The sequence below is a fragment of the Amphiura filiformis genome, chromosome 15 (assembly GCF_039555335.1).
Source record: "Amphiura filiformis chromosome 15, Afil_fr2py, whole genome shotgun sequence".
Taxonomy (NCBI): domain Eukaryota; kingdom Metazoa; phylum Echinodermata; class Ophiuroidea; order Amphilepidida; family Amphiuridae; genus Amphiura; species Amphiura filiformis.
This window is the reverse complement of record NC_092642.1, coordinates 4,971,853-4,992,298: the sequence shown is the minus strand read 5'-3', so window position 1 is coordinate 4,992,298 and position 20,446 is coordinate 4,971,853. Positions and strand designations below refer to the sequence as shown.

Genomic DNA, 20,446 nt, shown 5'->3' with positions numbered 1-20,446 from the left:
ACTTAGCAAAAATAAAAAATACAGAAACATATAACCAACACATGCCTACGGCCTTCAATAACAAGGCACGTCTTGCCAACAGTAGCAGTATATGTTTAGGATAAATAAGTTCAAATTTGAATTTGTTCACTACTCATCGCCGTCTTTATCATCCTTATGATCATCAATTTTATAATAATACAGAATAATATTATACATTTATATGTCAAAATACTTTGTTTTTAAAATCTTATATTACAGTTTTGCCATGTGGATCTGACGGCTTTATTTACAAGTACTTTATTATTTATTAAATACTTTATGCATACTATTAAAAACTCAGCTGGCTTCTTGAATTCAAAAGAAAAAGTTACATAATTGTGTACAGTGTGTCCCAATAAAAATTATCAGATGCTATTATAGGTCCATACTACAATCGCAAATTAAAAACAGCTCGTAGTACAACTTATTTCTGAAACTATGCAAATTGCGTTCGATTCGGTTCAGGGGCTGCAGAGAAACAGAGTATCATGTAACGTACGTCTTAGTTTATAACAAGTTTGTCGACAAGCCATTTCATACGCGCAGGTTCTTATTGACTTATTGACTTATTGGATGTCAGTATCCATTCCTCATGAACTTTGCATTTATTTCATTGTGCCTAGATTAGCTTTGTTGTGCAAATAAGTCCCCTCTACCCCTCCGGGATTGACGCCCATGACTACCAGACATCTCATCTCGTCAATATACAATAATCGTCATTGTTTTTAAGTCAATGACATCATTCAAATAAGAAACCTCAACATGAATTCTAAGATGATCTCAAGAAAAGAATAAAGAGTTGTAGGGAAAAGCGGCGACATCAAACTGTCTGATCAGAATGAACGTGTATAAGAAGCTTGTGGTCATCAAACTGGGAATGAACTGGACACATAGTGACATGCGTTATACACCGGGGCGTTACATTATCATTCGTTATTTTGAAACAAGTGAAACAAATCGAAAGCAATTTTTAATTGGTATCTAGGAAACGGATGCAACAACTTCCTTATCCAACGTTTCCATTCCGGTGTGTACTTTTGATGCTATAAAAAATAAAGACACAAGGGAATTTTGATTGAGACACAATGTACATGTACAGTTAGTTCCGTACAAACAAAGAACAATGTTTTTTACCTTATTTTTACTTATTATTTTCTTCTGGGTACAAAATACGTATACCGAGCACCAATAATGTTCTTACGATATATCAAGCAAATCATTTGATCAATATCAAATCAATAAAGTAGATCAAGCAAACAATAAAATCGAAGATAGCTATGGAATGTGTTCTTGTAGTCATGTAACAGGATTAATTACCATAGCGATATGTGAATACAATTTGTGAATGTATTCAGCATCGAAATTACGTAATGTTACTATGTAATCGGGATCACGCGCTTGAGTAATGAACCACGATCAAAACAATCAGCACACAAAGCATATGGCACTCGAAGGATACCAAAATAGCGTGATCAGGTAAACTAAGGAATTACGTTACCACTACGATGCTGAATTGCCTCGCACTAGACGTACGCTGTAACTCTAACTAACATCTCTCACACTTGTACGATTAGTGTCTTTGAAAAGAGCGGTATTGTATATAATCTATGATTACACACATACAGACATGACAGGTGATTAGTGCAACCTACCTGAAGTGCAGGGCAAAACATACAAAAGCTGTAATCATCTATTGCTATGGTAATTAATCCTGTTACGTCACTACTTCTACGGCGAATTGTTGACGTGTTGCTAATGTGGTTGTCATCGTCATAGACTTTGTCATTGTAATAGTTGTTGTCGTCGTTGTTTCGGTCATTCGTCGTCGTTTGTCGTTTGTGATATTATTGTTAGTATTATGAATTGTTGTTGATATAAATGGCATTGATTTTGTTGGTGGTTGTGATATTGACTAGGGGCACTGAAGAAATATGACCATATGGGTACATGCTTTCCGAAAAGAACCCTGTTTCTGGACTGTGCAGATCCAAAGGAGCGCCTCAATTTTGCCAAAACAGAGCACAGTCGGAAAGAGCTTTGATTTTGATCATTTCAGATCTAAAAGACCACCAAATTGCTCATTCTGTTTTTTTGGCAGGCGATTTTCAACCGGAAAGAAAAGAAAGACCATTAACTTTGATAGTTCACAGCTCAGGTAGTCTATCTTTTACCAAATTTCGAATTCCGCGGAGAGCATATACCCCGGGGATATCAATGTCGTTGCTTAAGTAATAACACCTTTTAGGGCCAAAATGTCATGTGTTGCCTAATACGAGAAATGTAGGGGGTCAATAAACGGGTTGAGTTTTTTTAGTTCTCGTTTTGAGGCATGCAAACCTCCGTAAAAATGCAGCGGCGCGCCTCATGTGCAAAAATCGTTTGATTTCGGCGGCCTTTGCTGAAAACTGAAAGAGGTAGGACAACACCAATTTAGTTCACATATCTTTTCAATATTCCTAATTGAAAGGTTTTCGACTTCGGCACATGTCCGTGGTTGATTGCACATAAATGATATGCTCTTAGGCAAGTTGATGCTGAAATTAGGCAAAAGAACCAAATTAGTTTCGGCAATCGATGCTTGGTCCATCCTTATTGTTTATAAAATCAAAACTCATAATTGTTTTCACAATATTTCAACAAAGAAGGATAATTTACTTACGCGCATTTTGATCAAATGTCATATGTCGATTTGTCAAATGTCGTTCAATATTAACAACAAATTGGTGCTTTTAAAGTAAAATACCCGAATTTAAAAGTTGCAGTTTACAGCGTTCAATGGTTATTACACAAGCATTGTGGCACGTATAAATCTGCATTATCTTCGCGCTGACTTCAAATTAATACAAATAGCTGCAACTTTTAAATTCGGGTATTTTTTCTAGAACACTACTGTGTTATTAATATTGAACAAAATTGGATAAATAGGGTATCAAAATGCGCGTACATAAGTCATCCTCCTTTTCATCTAAAATATTGTGAAAACAATTATTAGTTCTGAAGCTATAGGCGTATTTATAACAGCTGCGTTACTTTTGTGCAGATTTTAGTTAGCATCGAAGCAGCATCGACGCTGGATCCAAAGATCGAACCAATTTGGTGCCTTATACTGTTGTGATTATGAAAAAATATTAAACCAGGCAGAAGGTATGTCCGTGATAAGATTGTTATTGTCTTATAATCAGCTGCTCAGGTGCTTACAACATTTTGTCGTCAGGGGCTAGGTCAGTGCAACTGTGATTTGAAACATCTTCTTGTGTCCGGTTGCTTAGAATAAGGCAAATCTTTATGATGAAATGTGTTATGAAGTCTTTCTCAGAAGGACCATTGACCATCATTGTCACTTTTTGTCGTTAGAAACTAAAAAGTACTAAAAGTTATTAACCAGCTATATTTCATGTTCAATAATTAGGTCATGAGGTCTGATTCATCAATACGGTCACTTGGGAGGGTCATATTTGTGTTACATATTGTCAACAATTTTATTCTGATGAATTTGCAATTTATTCGTTTGATAAGTCATTCAGAAGACCCAAAAATGAAGTAAAGAGTAGTCAACGTTAACATATGGTCCACATAGTCAAGATTATGCTGCCGCTTACATGCTTCCTTTAAGTATTGTCTAAGTCTTGTTTGATGGGATTATTATTGTTTGACTAACAGAACTCGTTAGATATGGCGTTAATTGTTGGTCAGTGAGTCAGTTAGAAGTCAGTTAGTCAGTTACTGTATTCACCAAATTATTCACCAAAGCTATTAGACTTGGTACAAACAACTTTGAAGGGGAGAAGAATGTCAGTGGTCTAGTATAGGTATGTGCGTATTGTCATGGCTTTGTTCATCTTTGTTACGGATCGCTTTTCGCCGTCGCACTGCCCTCTATTGTTCAATTGTAATCATTCACACTCCACACAGTCGACACAACTAATATTCTACCATCTTTTAAATGATGAATGTAACATATTTTTGAAATCTAAAATCGGCAAAATATTTTTTCGCCACTATGCAATGATTATCATGAGGATAAGTCACATTTAAGATATATCAATGGTTATTGTAATAAAATAATACCAATTCATCTCAAATCGTCGTTATTCTATTTGTTGGATACATTAGTGTCTATATAATTAGGCGTACTTCTTGTTCCATCTTTACATGATTCCTAGTCAATATAAAGTACAATTTAACACAAGTAATTTTTAGAGATCCCTGTTCAAGTATAAAAATTTAGCAATCTATTTCGTTAGAAGAAATTTAATATTCTTAAATAAAACAAATAGTGCTTTAATTTGTGTTGCACACAATAAATAAACTGTAGATATATTTGTGGTGGTTCGCATTCGTAGTCTACACAGATTTAGTACTTCAGGACAATTAATTGTGGTGCGTAGGCATTGTAACTGCGACACAAATTATGACGATAAGTTAACTTAATTATTCTTAACATCACAGATTAACATGATTGAGAGGATAAACAGATAAATTTGCATACTCATTGGATATTGTTTAATGATGACAAATCGTTCCATGAAGCGCGCGAAACAAACTAGACAGTTTCAGAATTTCCCTTTCATTTCCGAAAGACGCTGTAAGCATTTCCCTTTCCTTTGAGAAAGAAATTGACGAAAGATAGCTAATCTGCCGAGCAGTACCCTCTATAGTACCACCTTGTCTTTCTCATTTTATTAAATTGGCTGTTCGGTTGTGGTACTGCAGATTAGCGAATCAACTAAGCCCAAGAAGTGATACAAGCACCAGATAATTCGTATAAATTCTCCGCATATAGTGAGCCACTTATTAGGAAAAAATTAGTCAACGTTAGCCATTCATGCAATCCCGTAATTCCAAGGTCCGGGGTAAAAATTCAAAGTTACTCAAATTTTCGTTTTTCAAAATATTCCTGTTGTCGTTAGAAGTAATTGATATATCTACGACTTATCATTCCGAAATTATGAGCTAAAAGGTGGAAGGTCAACATATAGTCCAAAACAGAAATTTTCCTCCGATTTTGATGAAAATGTTAAATTTGAATAAGGAATATAGCTGCAATATCTGATATGTTTTTGGAATACCCAATCAGTCCTATTGGTTGTGACCTATTTTGCTGTGTTTCCTAGGTAACCAGATGTTGTAGATAGTGCAAACTATTCTTTTTCTTGATAGCTATTACAAGACGAAAAATTTGACACCATTTTCATCAAATCCGGAGGAAAGTTCCTGTTTTGCCCATGTGTAGCCCAGATGTTGACCTAATGACCTTTTTGCTCATAACTCCGGAACGATAAACCGTAGATATGACCTGAGGGATATTTTTGAATAAGTTTTAACAAAAATTTAGTTAGTAAAAATACAAGGCAATAGGATTTTGCTGCAACTTTTAAACCTTTGGTTACTTTCATGTAAATGTACGCTACGACCGCATTGTGACAAATAAGGTGTCATACTGAGCAGAGGTAAATTTGGCTGAGAATGCATATCACCGAGAAATTAGTCCATTTAGTAAAGCGTTTGCCATTAGCCTTTTCGAGATACGGCGGACACAATAGAAGTGGGTAAAGTCTTTTGAATTTACCTGGTTTTACCCAGATTGAAGACTGTCCTCCTTTTGTGTCCGCCAAACTTCGAAAAGGCTAATGAAATTTATAAACAAATGGACGATTTCGTGTAGTGTTATATTACGTTTTTGGCTTCTAGGGGGCATCATTTCTCCGAACACACGTGTCTATAAAAGTTCTCAATTATGAAAGATTTCTATATTAACAGAAAGTTCCTTATGCTTTAGTCTCAAATGTTGTTTTTTCGGAAGCCTTTCTTCGAAACTAATCGAAAAAAACAAACCCGGCCAATTGAAACAAAACCTCCCAGAACATCGTATTTCCATCCTTGAAAATACTACAAAATATGTTTTGGCGAGTCCTGTCCTTTAATAAAGGAAAAAGTACGTCTCTGAAAGTTTATTCCGTTTTTGTTGTAATTTGAAAGGTTAATACTCTCGTGTATCAAAATACATCATAAAATGCAATGCGTACCGCACAGCTATATTTAACTTTTTATATCATGTAATATTTCAGATTACATCGGTTCTACTGGATTTCAATATATGTGATAAACTCTTGTCACCTTAAGCTACAGTGAGCTATTACCTGGCTTGTCATTATTCAAAGCATCCTTTATAGTATTATGGGGGAATTCCTGACAAGTTGGCTACAGAAACATTCAGCAGACACGCAACGTCATAGCAACGAGACGTCGTATTTTATGAATATATATGGTCAATATAAATTCCGTTTCATATTAGCAGGGCTATTAAGCCGTCAACAATAATATGTACTTTGACTGTCTTGAATCGGTAGTTTTATATTTGTAGCCGAGAATTTAGAAACCATCCCCACATTAAAAATAAAATATATATAAAATCCATAGTAACGTTTGACACTGAAATAATGAATTTAAAGTTAACGTGATATAATTGGACAGGTCTCATCGCAGATGCAGTCAGTTGTCATACATCTCTGACGCCAATGTTAATTCGGTATGTCTATATTGGTAGTGTCTATATCTTATACGTCGTACTACCGTGAATATATATATATATGTGATATACATGAAACAAACTTTGGCACATTGTACAATTTACCCGCTGGCAATGTGTGATGTCAATGTCATAAAACCAGTAATATAAGGCGTCACGCCTGATATCAAGCTTGTAAATAAGTATATCACTAGAATAAAAATTATCGCAACTTCCGTTTCTATTATCTTATGTATACAGTACATCATAGCATGTCTGAGAACAACTTCTATAACTTGCTCAATATCCACGTTAAACACATCGAAATTCACATTTTATATTTTATTGCATGACTTACTAGTATGTTTCATTATTATACTTGTGGCCATGGGTGCTTCCTTTAATTGGCACAAAATTCTGTATCAACTTGACGTCTTTAATAAACTTAAAACAAAATGCAAAGACCATTAGCAGGACATCACAATTTACTTAAAATTGAACTTATGCTATAATTTTGAGTTGGTTGGAAGTATTTATTCAATAAAAATAATAGCACACAAACAACGGAGCTGAGTGTAGTTGTTAACACCCAAGCAACGGAGCTGAGTGTTGTCGTTAACACCCAAACAACGGAACTGAGTGTTGTCGTTAAAACACATTAGGCTACAACGCCTTACAGAATATGCTATATGCTGATGCAAAGTAATCAGTGAAATCGATGGGATTCACTCCTTTGGTCAAACGATGCCTTTAGCATACACATTGCAGTGAGACTGCTAACAAATACCTCTGGCCAACGTCAAAGTTATCTTATACAACTTATTGACCCATCTGGGTCATGTCTTGTCTTTGACTATATGATACCTCTCTTATGTTGTTACCTCAGTGACAGATATAAATCTCTAGGGAAATCAAGTTGTAAAATCAATGAAAATGAAAACTGTAAGGTAGAGGTAATGATGCACAAATTACACAAGATTTGCCATCCTTAGATTAGAAGGGTTCAATTAATGAGATAAATGACAGCCACATAATTTAATTCTAAACCTCCCTATAATCTGATCAGCTCCTAACAAGCGGGGCTCATAACATCGTGGATTAATAAAGAATGGCGTATACACAGCTGGACGAAGCACATGCGCTTTTGTGAATTTACGCGTGCGTAAGTTGGGACTTTTTTGACTCGCGCAGTATCAAAACCCGAATAATTCTCGCATATTATGAGCTGATCATAATATAATAGGTGAAAACACTCAAGTATAAATTCCTTACCAGCCGCTGTTTTTTTGCACAGACCAAACACAACATTGCGGCATGTTTAAACTGGATAGCACTACATTCTTAACAAAATATTTAATTTAAAATAAATTCTATATAATTCTAATTTCCAATGGTTATTATCACGATAAGAATAACAATTAGGCATAGAAAATGCCACTTTATAGTTACAGAATCTAGAATTGGGGCACAATGTGATCCACAGCCTCATCCCCATTTGGTCGTTTGACACAGACATCTTGTAGTTTTAGACTGTCGACAGGCATATATTACAAAACAGTAGCCCACGAGACATAGTAATACATGCAATTCAAGAATCATCCGGCTGATGGACCTCAAAAATAAGGTACACGTACGTATTAAGATAGTAGAGAGATTGCGATTTCCAAACGTAGCATCGAACGTACGAAAATCCGTCACAGGAGAGTGATGTTGAATAGATTTCACGTACGTTCGATACGTACGTTTGGTAATCGCAATCTCTCTTGTATGTTTAAAAGTACAACGTCACACAAATGCATTTCTTTTTCTTCCCATGGAACAGAATAAATGCAACTTATTACGCAACGTATGTTTGGTACAGACAAATGTTTACTCTTTGCAATTTCTACATTAAGCATATTAAGTTTCTTTGTATAATATATATCATTTCTCAATACATATTCAACAAAATACATAAAATAGATAGATAAGCCCCTGATTCTTTCCTAATTACAATAGTATCAAGTTTGTGTGGGCATCGTACTTTGGCGTTTAAGTTGTCCTCCTGAGCGAAATGAACTACGTAGCTCACCTGACACATATTGCATATCGGAGACAGAACCGAGGCATCGAAATACGGATTTGAAACCGTTCCTGAATTTAGCATTCATCCAGCAATAGATGAATGGACTGTAGACACAATTGCTCATGCCAATCATGATTGACAGTAAGTAGACGATCTTGATGAAGTGAAAACACAATACCTCCTGGAAAAGATCCTGAATAATGGAGAATGTCTGGATTGGTAGGTAACAAACGGCGAAGAGAAGTACTATTGTAGCAAACATCCTCACCAACTGCAAATATAAAACAAAACAAAACAGAAATGTCAAGAAAATGTAGACATATATATCTTGTAAACCTGTAAATAGGCAATTGAAATTTGAAGTAGCATGGTTGTTTGATGTGATCATTTATTAATCAACTGTATATACACATTCATTTTGTAGCAATTTTTAACATAGATTTTCGTTTCTATATCAAATTATTCATCTTTTTCTGCTTTTTTTGTTTTAATTTTAATTCTATAAACTGTACATTTGTGTGGAAATTGAGGGCGCTATTTATAAATATTTTAAAATTTAAATAACCAAATAATATGATTTATATCATGATAAAAAAGTGTTTTGAAAATTCCCTTGTCATTTGTTAGTCTATTTGTTGATGTTCTAATATTACTTTACAAGTGTCTACCCTTGTAAATACTCAAACAAGATTTAAGGTAAATAGCGCCATCATTGTTCAACATTTCTTAAAAATGGCCCAGTTTTACATGCCATCAAACAACCGTGGAGCGAGTATGAAGAAAGTGAAGAAGAGAGACTAATAAGACGACTATTGTAGATATTAAGCATGTTTGGGAAGAAATAGTCTTCGCTTTAAAAGCACTTTTAAAAACTGCTTATCACAGTATACACACATTAGTTTCACAAATAATGCGTAATGGATTCAGTGACATATATAATAATTTAACTGTTTAAAAAAGTGAAGGATCATCATTCTAAAAAGAAAATGATTACTCATACCTGAACGGAGCTCATTCAAGTGGTTTGTACACTTTTTCATTTGAGATATAACCAATGACACTTTAATATGATATAGCATAAATTAAAGTCACTCGGTATTGTATAATATTGAATATAACTCATTAATCGTAATATTCTGCTACTTTGCCTTCCTGAAGCCCACATTAATGTCACTATATTTCAAATTGTCAACTTAATGTTGATTGATCTTGTGTTTTTGCTGTAGCGTGCACTATTGGAAAAGTCAGTTACCTATTGCCAGTATGTTTTATATTGTCTGCAATTGTCATGCACAATTACTGCCAAATGAGTTAACATTGAAATGAACATTATTCATTACAATTCGAAGTAAGTCATCGACAGGGTAATAGGGATAAACGAATTTGTGCTCAGATGAAGATGACGGTGACAGATGATATGCTTGTTTTAGTACATAATTTGAGTACATTGGCTCTTAAATTCACATTGAGTTAACTTGCGACAGCCTGCAGAAAACAGATTTGCAGAATGAAAGACGATTCTTTTTCACCCTTAAGTGACATTTTCATGAGAACAAAAGACATTGCCATCTGTGTTCTAAATGTTCTCTCCATTTTCTACATGATGAAATGTTCGATTCACTCTAGGTGCTAGTTTCTAAAATAAACTTTACGGCTCTGACTATCATCGATTTGTCTGGTAACTAGGCGAAGCAGAACTCCTAGACAAAGTGAAGAAATAATGACGTTTTGCATCATTCACATCGTTTCCCGAACTGATGCCAAGTTTTATACAAATATTTTAAGTATTGAACGTAATGTTGTTTATTTCACGTTGCGGCAAGCCAGCAAACAAATAGAATGCCAGAATGCGTTATAATGTATAATTATGTAAAGAACATAGAACATTTTAAAACTTGCTACAAAACATTCTAACATTGACATTGACTGTTGACAAAATACGTTTTACACGTTTGAAGAAAAAATCTTGATAATAACATAATGACAACATTTTAAAAATGGTGTTGTACTTTTGTTTTTATACAAAACATGTTATAACGTTTCCGGGACTTTTACACTTGTATAACCCAACATTTATAGTTATATAAAACGTTTTAAAACAAAATCCAATACGTGTTGAAACATATTTTGTGTTAACTGGGGAGGTAAGTAGATCGTGACAAGCGAATAATACATTTGAAATTAAAGACTATGCCATACATATTTTTTGTTTCACTCTTTGTTATTGGCATAGTTTGCAAACTTTTATAGCCAAATCGAAATCTAGGACATTTCGACAGAGGTTACAAAAATCGTTAATTTTGTAGCCGCAAATAATGTCTGTGGTCCGTCGAGCGTTTAAATTAACCTATTTGTCCAGCATATTATAACTACACGCGTGATCCGTATAAGATATCATCAGCTGCGCGGTAGCCGAATTGGTAATATAAAAAAGTATTAATTCAATCCATGTAACACTTTTCTTTCAATATATTTTATACGCATTCCTGCACATACTTGTATTACATCCTTTGAAGTCTAACAAGGCGTTAATATTAACCTGTTTCTATTAATTGATTCAGTTGACCTTAATATTAGCCATTCTGTTGTGCCACACAATTCGTAATATCGAGTCCACCGCATTGCTACTTTCGATGCTTTGCAGCACAAAAGTATCACAAAACATTAAAGGCGGGTGAACCGATTAACAGCCTCACCCGCGTTTCCTCATCCAAATGTGAAGAAAGGTATGAAAAAAAAAATCCCATGGTCTCCCATGGTGGTGTACTCCCCGTACTATTCGACGGGCCATTGCAAAACACGTTTTTGCTTCATAATTTTTTTTGTGATAGACCTCAATGTAAAAAAGATAGAAAACACCATATGAACAAATCGAATACATTGATTTGGCATCGTCAAAATAGAAAGGAAAATATTGCGCCACATTAAGATAATTATATTGTCCACATACGTGTTGTTAAAGCAAAAGTGTGAGCATACCATTGTTAGCCAATGAAGATGGTCTTACTTTCAGAACCATAAAAAACGTCTTGCTTTATTGGCCAGTAATCAAACGCACATTGCGATTGAACTGTAAATTCAGTGCAAAAGAGTTGGACCACATAGAATGGGCAGTAACCGAGATTGGTAATTCAATTAACCTATATAATTCGAAACTTAGGCTAGTTGAGTTTTGCACTTTGTAAAATATAAATCTATGACATTATTTTACACGTTGGCCTCATCCATGCGGCATTTAATCTATATTTGATAAAGGTTGTCCAATATTTTCTATAGATTTCCTTTGCTCTGTAGACGGTGGTCGAGATCAACCGTTATGTTCTCGGGCTGGATAATTAGATCAGCTAGCCCAAGTCAACATATGCCTGAAAGCGATTGAAATTGTTGTCATTGATTTCCCTTCATATTGTACAGAGAATTAAAACAATTGAATATATGAATACAAAACCCACCCAAGTCCATACGTTGGCCAAATTGAGTTAAGCATGGGAAATTGTTGCTACACATAGGCCTGTCATATGTATGAAAGAACAACTCAAATTCATCATCTGTGTCTATTGAGCATGTGAGAAATAGCATGTATGAAAGAACCACCCAATTCCGTGATTTGAGTCTTGTAACACGTTGATTGAAATCCAGTATGTATAAAAGTCCACTTGTAACACATTCATTGCTGGAGAGTGACTTTTGAAAAAAAAAAATGGGTTTAATCAAGGAACGCGTGTGGTTTATATTACATGGCAGAATGCTTATCAACATTATACATACCTGTGTGCTTTATTTTGTATTATCTTACTAGTGGTAATCTCATTCCAACGTTGTTGTCTTTGTATATGATTAAAAAAACCACCCAAGTCCAAAATTTAAAATGAACCCTACAAAGTCCCTGAAATTCTAATCGTCATACTTTATACAGTTTAATCCACTCATTTGCACGTAAAACTTACTATATTGACCAGGTAAATCTAACTTAAGGAATTAAAATGATACACAGGTTTTTCTCTCAAAATCACTTCCCATGGACTTGGGTGGGTTTTGTATTCATGTATTCAATTGCAAACTTCGCGGTTTTTGTACTCACTTGATGTAATACTTATACTATATTTGAGATTGGATAATTGGGTTATTCCAGTTGAAATCCACATTACCCCTGTGGAAGATTTTGGAAATACCTTCTACAAGGGGAGTATGCTTTTCAAATGTAATTGGTTAGGGTTAATCATTTTGAAACCCATACTCCCCCTGTATTATGGCTTTACCTACATCTTCCACAGCTGGAGTGAGTATTTCAAATGGAAGTTACCCAATTGTCTATTCTATTCGAAACCCATACTCCCTCTGTGAAAGACTTTAGCTAAATCTTCCACAGGGTAATGTGGTTTTTAAATGGAATAGCCCATTGGTTCAAATAATTGACATTATCCTTTTAATAATTTGTAATTAATTTCTAATGTAATTGGCAAGTTGAGCATCTCATACTAACAAATGTGATATTACCAATGCATTTGCCATGTCCAACAGCTCCTCTCAAAAATATCTATCGTTTGATTTTTAAATAAACTAACTGCGGTCGCATTAAGGTTTGCTCACAATACAGACATGTTGAAACACACACACAACTACTACTACTAGTACCCCCTTCATGTAAAAGGGGACACAGTACTGGGGCGGCAACCCACACAGTAACAGTTTATTTTGATCACAATGTTTGCCTTTTCGGGGTTTTATTGGATCCTTGGGCGCTTGTATTAGCTAGAATAATAAAACATGATTAAATGATGACCATTAGGTTTACATCAGCTTCACTCACTTTGTATATTGTTGTGTAACAGTGACCGCTGACAAATGCAATGCTGGCAGCATTTGTTACACAATGATAATTTGGTTTACTTTTATATTTCATTTCACTCGTATGTCAGAAGTATGCTACATAAACGACACAAACAATCGGACACTTTATAAACGACATTATAACCGGCATTTAATCTTAACTAATCGCGTGCTGTGCCGTCATTTTTCTTGTTTTCATAACTATTCAACTTAATAACAATTTCAAGCCAGTAATAATTCTTCAATAATTTGTCAATATCATATCATATTATACTTGATATCGGACCCATTGTACAGATTGTTCACAAGTCGTAGAAGATTGGATAATCAAGGTCAGCCCGTCTTGTCTCTCATGCGACAATCGTTCAATATGCCGGTATCCTTAGCATCCATATCATAAGACATTTGGAAGTATTATAACTATTAACAGTAAAGCATTAAATTGCAAATATCTATTCAAACTCATCTAGCGTTCGCAATTACATTGTCCTGATCATATATAAAATACCGAGATTATAACCCTTTAAACGTTTTCAATTTTTTCGAGAATTACATAACAATAAATAGCAAGTGACATAATTTTATATTGTTCTCTTAATATGTGGTCTCTATAAGTCCAATGGTTGATTGTTATGTTCGCACGAACCTGGACAAGTTTTTCATTGAAATGTCAAATTTATTTATACAAGCTGCACACGTTTTTTGAAATCGGTTAAGAAAAAAGTTCATGTCTTGAAGTTCATGAAGCTTGTGCGCAATATTATTAGTGCATTATATATATGTCAAGGATGTTACTTTGTGTCAAAAATTGCATATTGCATAAGTGACTAAAGCGACTAAGCCTTGTAAACTGTATTCAAAAAGCATAATATACGATGAAACTATAAGCAATCAATTAGTATAATGATTTACAATTCGGCAGCAATTAATGGTTTGAATTATGCAGATAACAAATCGTTACTACATAATCATTGCTGAGTGAATTCAGAGAGCCAATTAATATGGTTAATATTTTATTTTACTTAATTAAACGAAATTAATGATACCAAGGAGATCAAATTAAAATAAGAAACGTAGAAAGTTAATAAGTCTGTCAATGAATCTGTAATCTAGATCAAGTAATTGCATATTCCGATCTTCTCTTTGATTGTAAACAAATTACTTAAGATCCATTTTTATCATATTAGCGTACACCTGAGTGTAAAAAATTCAGGTTTCTACTATTGGCAATCAATGATTCAAAGTTACATCGTCAGACATCGATGCATTTCACACTTTCATCAATCAGACCTTCATTCAAAATTGAAGCCATAAATTGGTAATATTAAGAATGGAAAACTGTAATTCGTATGCACTTACCACCTAACCAGTTTCCGTACTCATGCCAGAAATAGTGTTATTGTATGCTGTCTGTTCTTTCTTCGATTTCAATCAAATAGATTCGACGGGTAAATGAATTTGTATGCTTAGAGTAGCTTTATGAATTGTTTATTGGCCGTTTTGACAAGCAAAAATGTAGGGCGTGTAAATTCATCAAAGGACGATTTTTCCAGGCCACAAAGAACACAAAAATTGGGAATTCCATCAATCTAGTGCAGTTGTTTTTTTTTTTGAATCCTTTAATAACGTATGTGTAAATGTTTTCTGATATGTATGTATTTGACAGTATAATATACATCTTAAAACTATTATATCTACAGTATTTACATTAATTACACTGGATTTTCTTGTTATTACTATTTAAGATGGGACGAAGAAGGATTCAGTATTCACCAATCACACACGGTTACAGACAACTTTGATTTGTTCCAGTCATTCTTTATTTTTACAGAATATGGTTGAATTCCTCATTTTTTCAAGCATTATTATTATCAGGAATTATCAAAATAATACCGAATGAATGTACACAAAATTTCTTGTTTTGTACATTTCCCATATACGCAAATTTGCTTTTAGTAAACCCAATCGAGCCAGACATATTACTTCAGCTCACCTGCTCACAAGAGTTGTTATATTTTCTTATTCACTGCCTCGTCAAGGTTAAGGTTTTGAATTGTAATGAATTATTCAACTTTGATTGGTTTTTCCACAAGAGTTCTAGATATCTGATATCTTAATTAAAATCGACATTCACAAAAACATACTTTGTAGCAACTTCGTTATTATTAAAATAATATATCGTTGAACTTCAAACATAACAAAACTACACATGCGTATTAATTCAGTAAATGTCTGAGAGGAAGTTTCTTCCGAAGGCAAAGTACTTCCTAAAGCGAGAAAACACGTAGGTATTTTAGGTATTTTATTCAGTGGTTCTCTCATATCAGCAGGAAATATCATATTTTCATGCTACCGTCACTTCTTTGCTGATGAAGACATTAGTGGGGCCATTTTGTCAGGATATGTAAATGTTAGGAAATATTTGTTTTGCAAATATAAAATAGGGTAACTTGTTTTTTAGTAAGATGATCGGAAAAGATGAGTGAGTGTAGTTCATACGCGCATGTAAACACCTCTTCCTCTTCTTTTTGGACATTATCACTGTTTTCAGAAATACGGATATTTATAAGTTGATTCAATTCCATGCCTTAAACTATCGTTGTTCGTCAGATGAGCTTCCAATATCCATATAAACATAATAGCTTGCATATGCGTTGATATATTGGAATTCATGTGTGTTGTTACACATTAATTTCGTTTCAGCTTTTAGACTATTATATTCATAGTTGCAGGCGATTGAAGGCCAAAAGATCGTTGGCCCAATCAGGAGCCAATTGTGGCATTTACAATACGATATGAATGTGTGTAACTTGATGTACTTCGGTGAGAGGATGGTCTTTACCAGAGTGAAGGTTACTTGTGCAAGAAAGGCGAAAGCAAAGAAAAAAGAATGTACATAACAATGTACAAGAAAAGGCAGCTGCCTTTTCCTGTACATTTTTGTACATTTTTTTTTTTTTCTTTTTTGCTTTCGCCTGTCTTGCTCCCTTCCAGCCAGGTTTAATCCATCGTAACAGGACAACGCTTTTGCTACCTTCTCTTTCAACTGAGTTTCCTGGGGCATATCCTTCGTCTACATAGACTACATACCAACTCATGGAAAAATCCCGGGCAAAAGAAGACCGGGACGTCTCACACCTCCTATGTAACTTACAATCAACGTGTGCTAGGTTATAAGAGAAAACAGGACAGATAACCGCCCTTGCCAAAGATCGATGTCTATGGAGAAATGTCATGATCACGGTGATCGCAATCGAAGGTTGACGACGATGAAGTACGTTGATAACATTCAATAACATTTTCACTCAACAGAAACCTGCCGCATTGAAAATGCACCTGTTAACCCAGATGGAATAGGTTGTTTTCCCTTCAATCGCGATCAGCGAAAATTTCAATGCGCTGTTAGCGATTGCTAATAAGCGACTCATCATTCTGGAACGAGTATCTGAGTTAAAATCTAGACAAAGGGACCTGTAGACAGGATTTTTTTCAAAGGGAATTGTATGAAATTATCCAAATGTGAGCATTTGTCCAAAAAAAAACTCACTTTAATGCAAAAAGTGGAGTATATCCAGAAAAAGATTGAACTGGTTTTTTTTTTACTTTAGACCTTCTTTGATATATTTACTCTGAAAAGTGCACTTTTGGTCGACTAGGGTGGTGGGGGACGGGTGCGTAGCAATCCCCGGACATACCCCCAGTCTTGCCCCTTGGCAAAAATCCCAGCTACCCCACTATGTGTTTGGGGTGGAGTTGGTGGTGGGGGTGTATTGGGAGAGGGCTGGGGATAGGGGTGGTTATGTCTGCTTGTGTTTGTTGCTGTGTTTGCGTGTTCATTGTTTAATAAAAAATACTAAAATGTAGCCTAACACATGTTAGATATAAATAAATAAATATCACTTTTGACTGTATTAATATAATTTACACAAGCCATCTGGGTTCGGGCAGAACAGCGATCCCATAACCGGGATGGAGGATCAGAAACAAACTTCCACCCGACGGAGACAGAACCATCCAAACTTAACCTTTCCAAATGACGTCAGGTGATGTCATACACCAAGCGGAAGTTACCAGAAGGTGTTCAACATCACAATCCAGTTGAAGGTCAGTGGTACTGGACACAAGCTGGAAAGTGTGGTTGACACCATTCCTAGATGAATCAGAGTATTCGAAATTACGACTAGACTATGTATTATGTACGGTATGTACCATCATTCAAGTGTAAAAACGGTTCCTCCAACCTGATAAATATATGGTACTTTACAGTTTCTTTGATTACCCGCTAACGCCGCTGGCATGAAACAGAATATCGTGGAACCTAAATAAAAACGAATATATTTGATGTTGTTTGTTACTGTGCAATGTTCAGTGTCAAATTAATGGTAAAAGATAGGGGACTCCCGAGTGTGGCATTATATATTGTATTGTTGTTTATGCTTGCCCGTAAGGTACGTGCGGAGTCTTTAATGTTATTGTGTTAGCTTCAACTGGTTAACGGAAACAAGGAAAGGGGTTTATGTGACATTCCCGGGGAATATCAACGCGTGACCAGGGAACGAAGCAAGGGGCATATGTAGTAGGGTATAAAGGAAGGGCGAGTGACAAAAAATTATGCACAAAACAGCTGACTGAATTCAACAATAAATAAACATTTGTGATAGATTGAAATATCAAAAAGGAAAACTATGTACAAGTTATACAAGTTAAAACTTTAATCCATTATGTACAAGTTATGTAGTCCCTGTATATGACCGGCCAATCGTTTTTTCTTTTGTGATTTTAACCAAGAAAAAACAAACAGCCCACGATGATCGGTTCTTCATTTTTATAACACCGAATACAAAACAAACACAGAGATAAACGGAAAAAGCGATCGATTTAAAACATTTGTTTTTCTTAGCCCCATTTGTTGCAAAGACAAAATAGTGCCAAGTGTAAAAAATAAATAGACGAAAATTGTTCGATTTTTTTCTTTTCTCTTAGTTGCAATTGGATCGAGAAAAACAAATGTATCTATTAATTGCTTTTTCATATTTCTCCTTGTTTATTTTTCATACTTGTGTTATAAAAAAGGAAAAAACGAACAGTGTCGAACTTTGTTCTTTTTTTTACTTGAAAAGAAGAAAAACAAAATTTTAAATTAATACCTTTTTCGATTTCCTACTTATTCGTATTTTTATACTGCGTTACCTACAACGGAAAACGACCATAGTGGGTCTTTATCGTTTGTCTTGGTTGAAATGACAACGATATACGATCAGAGTGGGCCATATTAGTTTTTTGGTTGAAAATGAAAAACGAACAAAATGTTTATCTTGCAAATAGTGCCAAAATCATCGGCCTTGTTTTACCTTCTGCTATCAGTCAAAAGTAAGACCTATTCAGTCCGCCTAACTGTAACTTAATTGTCTTACAAAGGTTGTTTTTTTCAAATGGATTTACCAACATAGAAATTTACTAACATTTAGAATAAGTATTCCTCATTGCAGCACATACTAACAAAATAATTGTTTATTATAGAGCACCATATACTCTATATTATGAATGAAGTGTAGGCGTTGACCCTAGCTCCCGATCAACCAACCCATGCTCTCGAACGTTTTCTATATTCGATATAGAGTGTTATATCGTCAGGTTATTTTGTTTGTCAAAGCAACCACGCCGGGTGGTTCTACAATTACCTAAAGCCTTTGGTCACCCGTTTTAGCATTTAGCATTTTTTTCTAACCTACATTAGTGTTATTGCCAGGGATTCTTTGTGTTTATAAAAACAACATCGGATCGCCATCATCGTCCAATAATTACATAAAACATATTTGGGTGTTTCTCAACAACAGGGAAACGCCTTTGACGAGGTCAAGTCGGAGGATATCTTGCAAGGATCAAAGAGTATATGACACTTTGAAGTTCACGATAGAAGGAAGACAATAAACATAACACAGGGGTTGATGTACATAGACCGCTCGATCACTTGTTCAAAAAAAGTTCAAAAAAAGATAACTAAGTCGAAGCCAACCAATTTGCATGTACTATATGAACGATAATTGTACAAGGATTACTTAGTGACTTCAAAATTTGAAGAAAAAATCGCCTTCGGCTTAAAAAATCCGGTAAAACTTGAAAATTTATGAAAATTCAGCTCAAAATCCAAGATGGCGGCCGTAAAGTGAAAATTGTCAGAAGAAGAAAACTAAATCGAAGCCAAGCCATTAACATGTCTCACATGATAGGTAATTGCATACAGATTAATTGGGGACTTTAAAAAATGAAGAAAAAATTGGTCTTTGGTTTCAAAATGCACAAAATGGCAAAAATCCAAAATGGCGGATATACGAACAAATGATCAGGGCCAACACCTGTGATAAAGGTTCTCAAATTTGACGTCATGAACTAACGTGAAAACGAAATAAATTTAACTATAACAACTTTTAAATCCACTTCCATTATACATATCCCATAGTTTTCAGCAAGGTTCTTTAACAGGGTGCCCGGTACTCTTTTGTTTAGCAAGGACACATTTTTATCAAAGGGAAAACAAAATATAATGAAAATTTGATTGATTACCATATGAAACTAATTTAAATGTGCTATAAACGTAAAGCAGGCTTATATAATTGACATAAAATATAAAATTATGTATTCCTACTTAATTCCTAATTAATACAAAACATATCAAGTACATCCGTTGTTAAGTGGCACTACATTATAGTGTATAATTTGATTTAATTACAACAAATATGATACTTGGAAGGATAAGCGCTAATACTTGCATATCAAATGACAATTTTCAACCACTTCAAATGGTTTCATTTGACTTTCAATATATCATATAACATTGAAATATGCGGACAAATAATAATCCGTTGGTGTATTCATTTTCTTTAAATCATTAAGGGATCTAAAATGAGCGTTTATTGCGTTTCGACGGTATTTTTTGTGAGACATGAGAGCACCTCAGAACTATCGAATTGCATTCATGAATACGAAGCATGTCTTTCTGATATCAAATAATTTTCATTTTT

At 34.6% G+C, this 20,446-nt stretch overlaps 1 protein-coding gene across 1 annotated transcript in view; it reads right to left on the bottom strand.

Moving 5' to 3' along the window:
* Positions 1 to 6,900: 6,900 nt before the first annotated feature.
* LOC140171164 (tachykinin-like peptides receptor 99D) overlaps positions 6,901 to 20,446 on the bottom strand; it is a 74,393-nt gene continuing 60,847 nt past the window's right edge. The window contains exon 3 of the mRNA XM_072194354.1: positions 6,901 to 8,865. Within this exon, the coding sequence (XP_072050455.1) occupies positions 8,530 to 8,865 (336 nt within the window). The 3' untranslated portion in view covers positions 6,901 to 8,529. The remainder of the gene's footprint in view (positions 8,866 to 20,446) is intronic.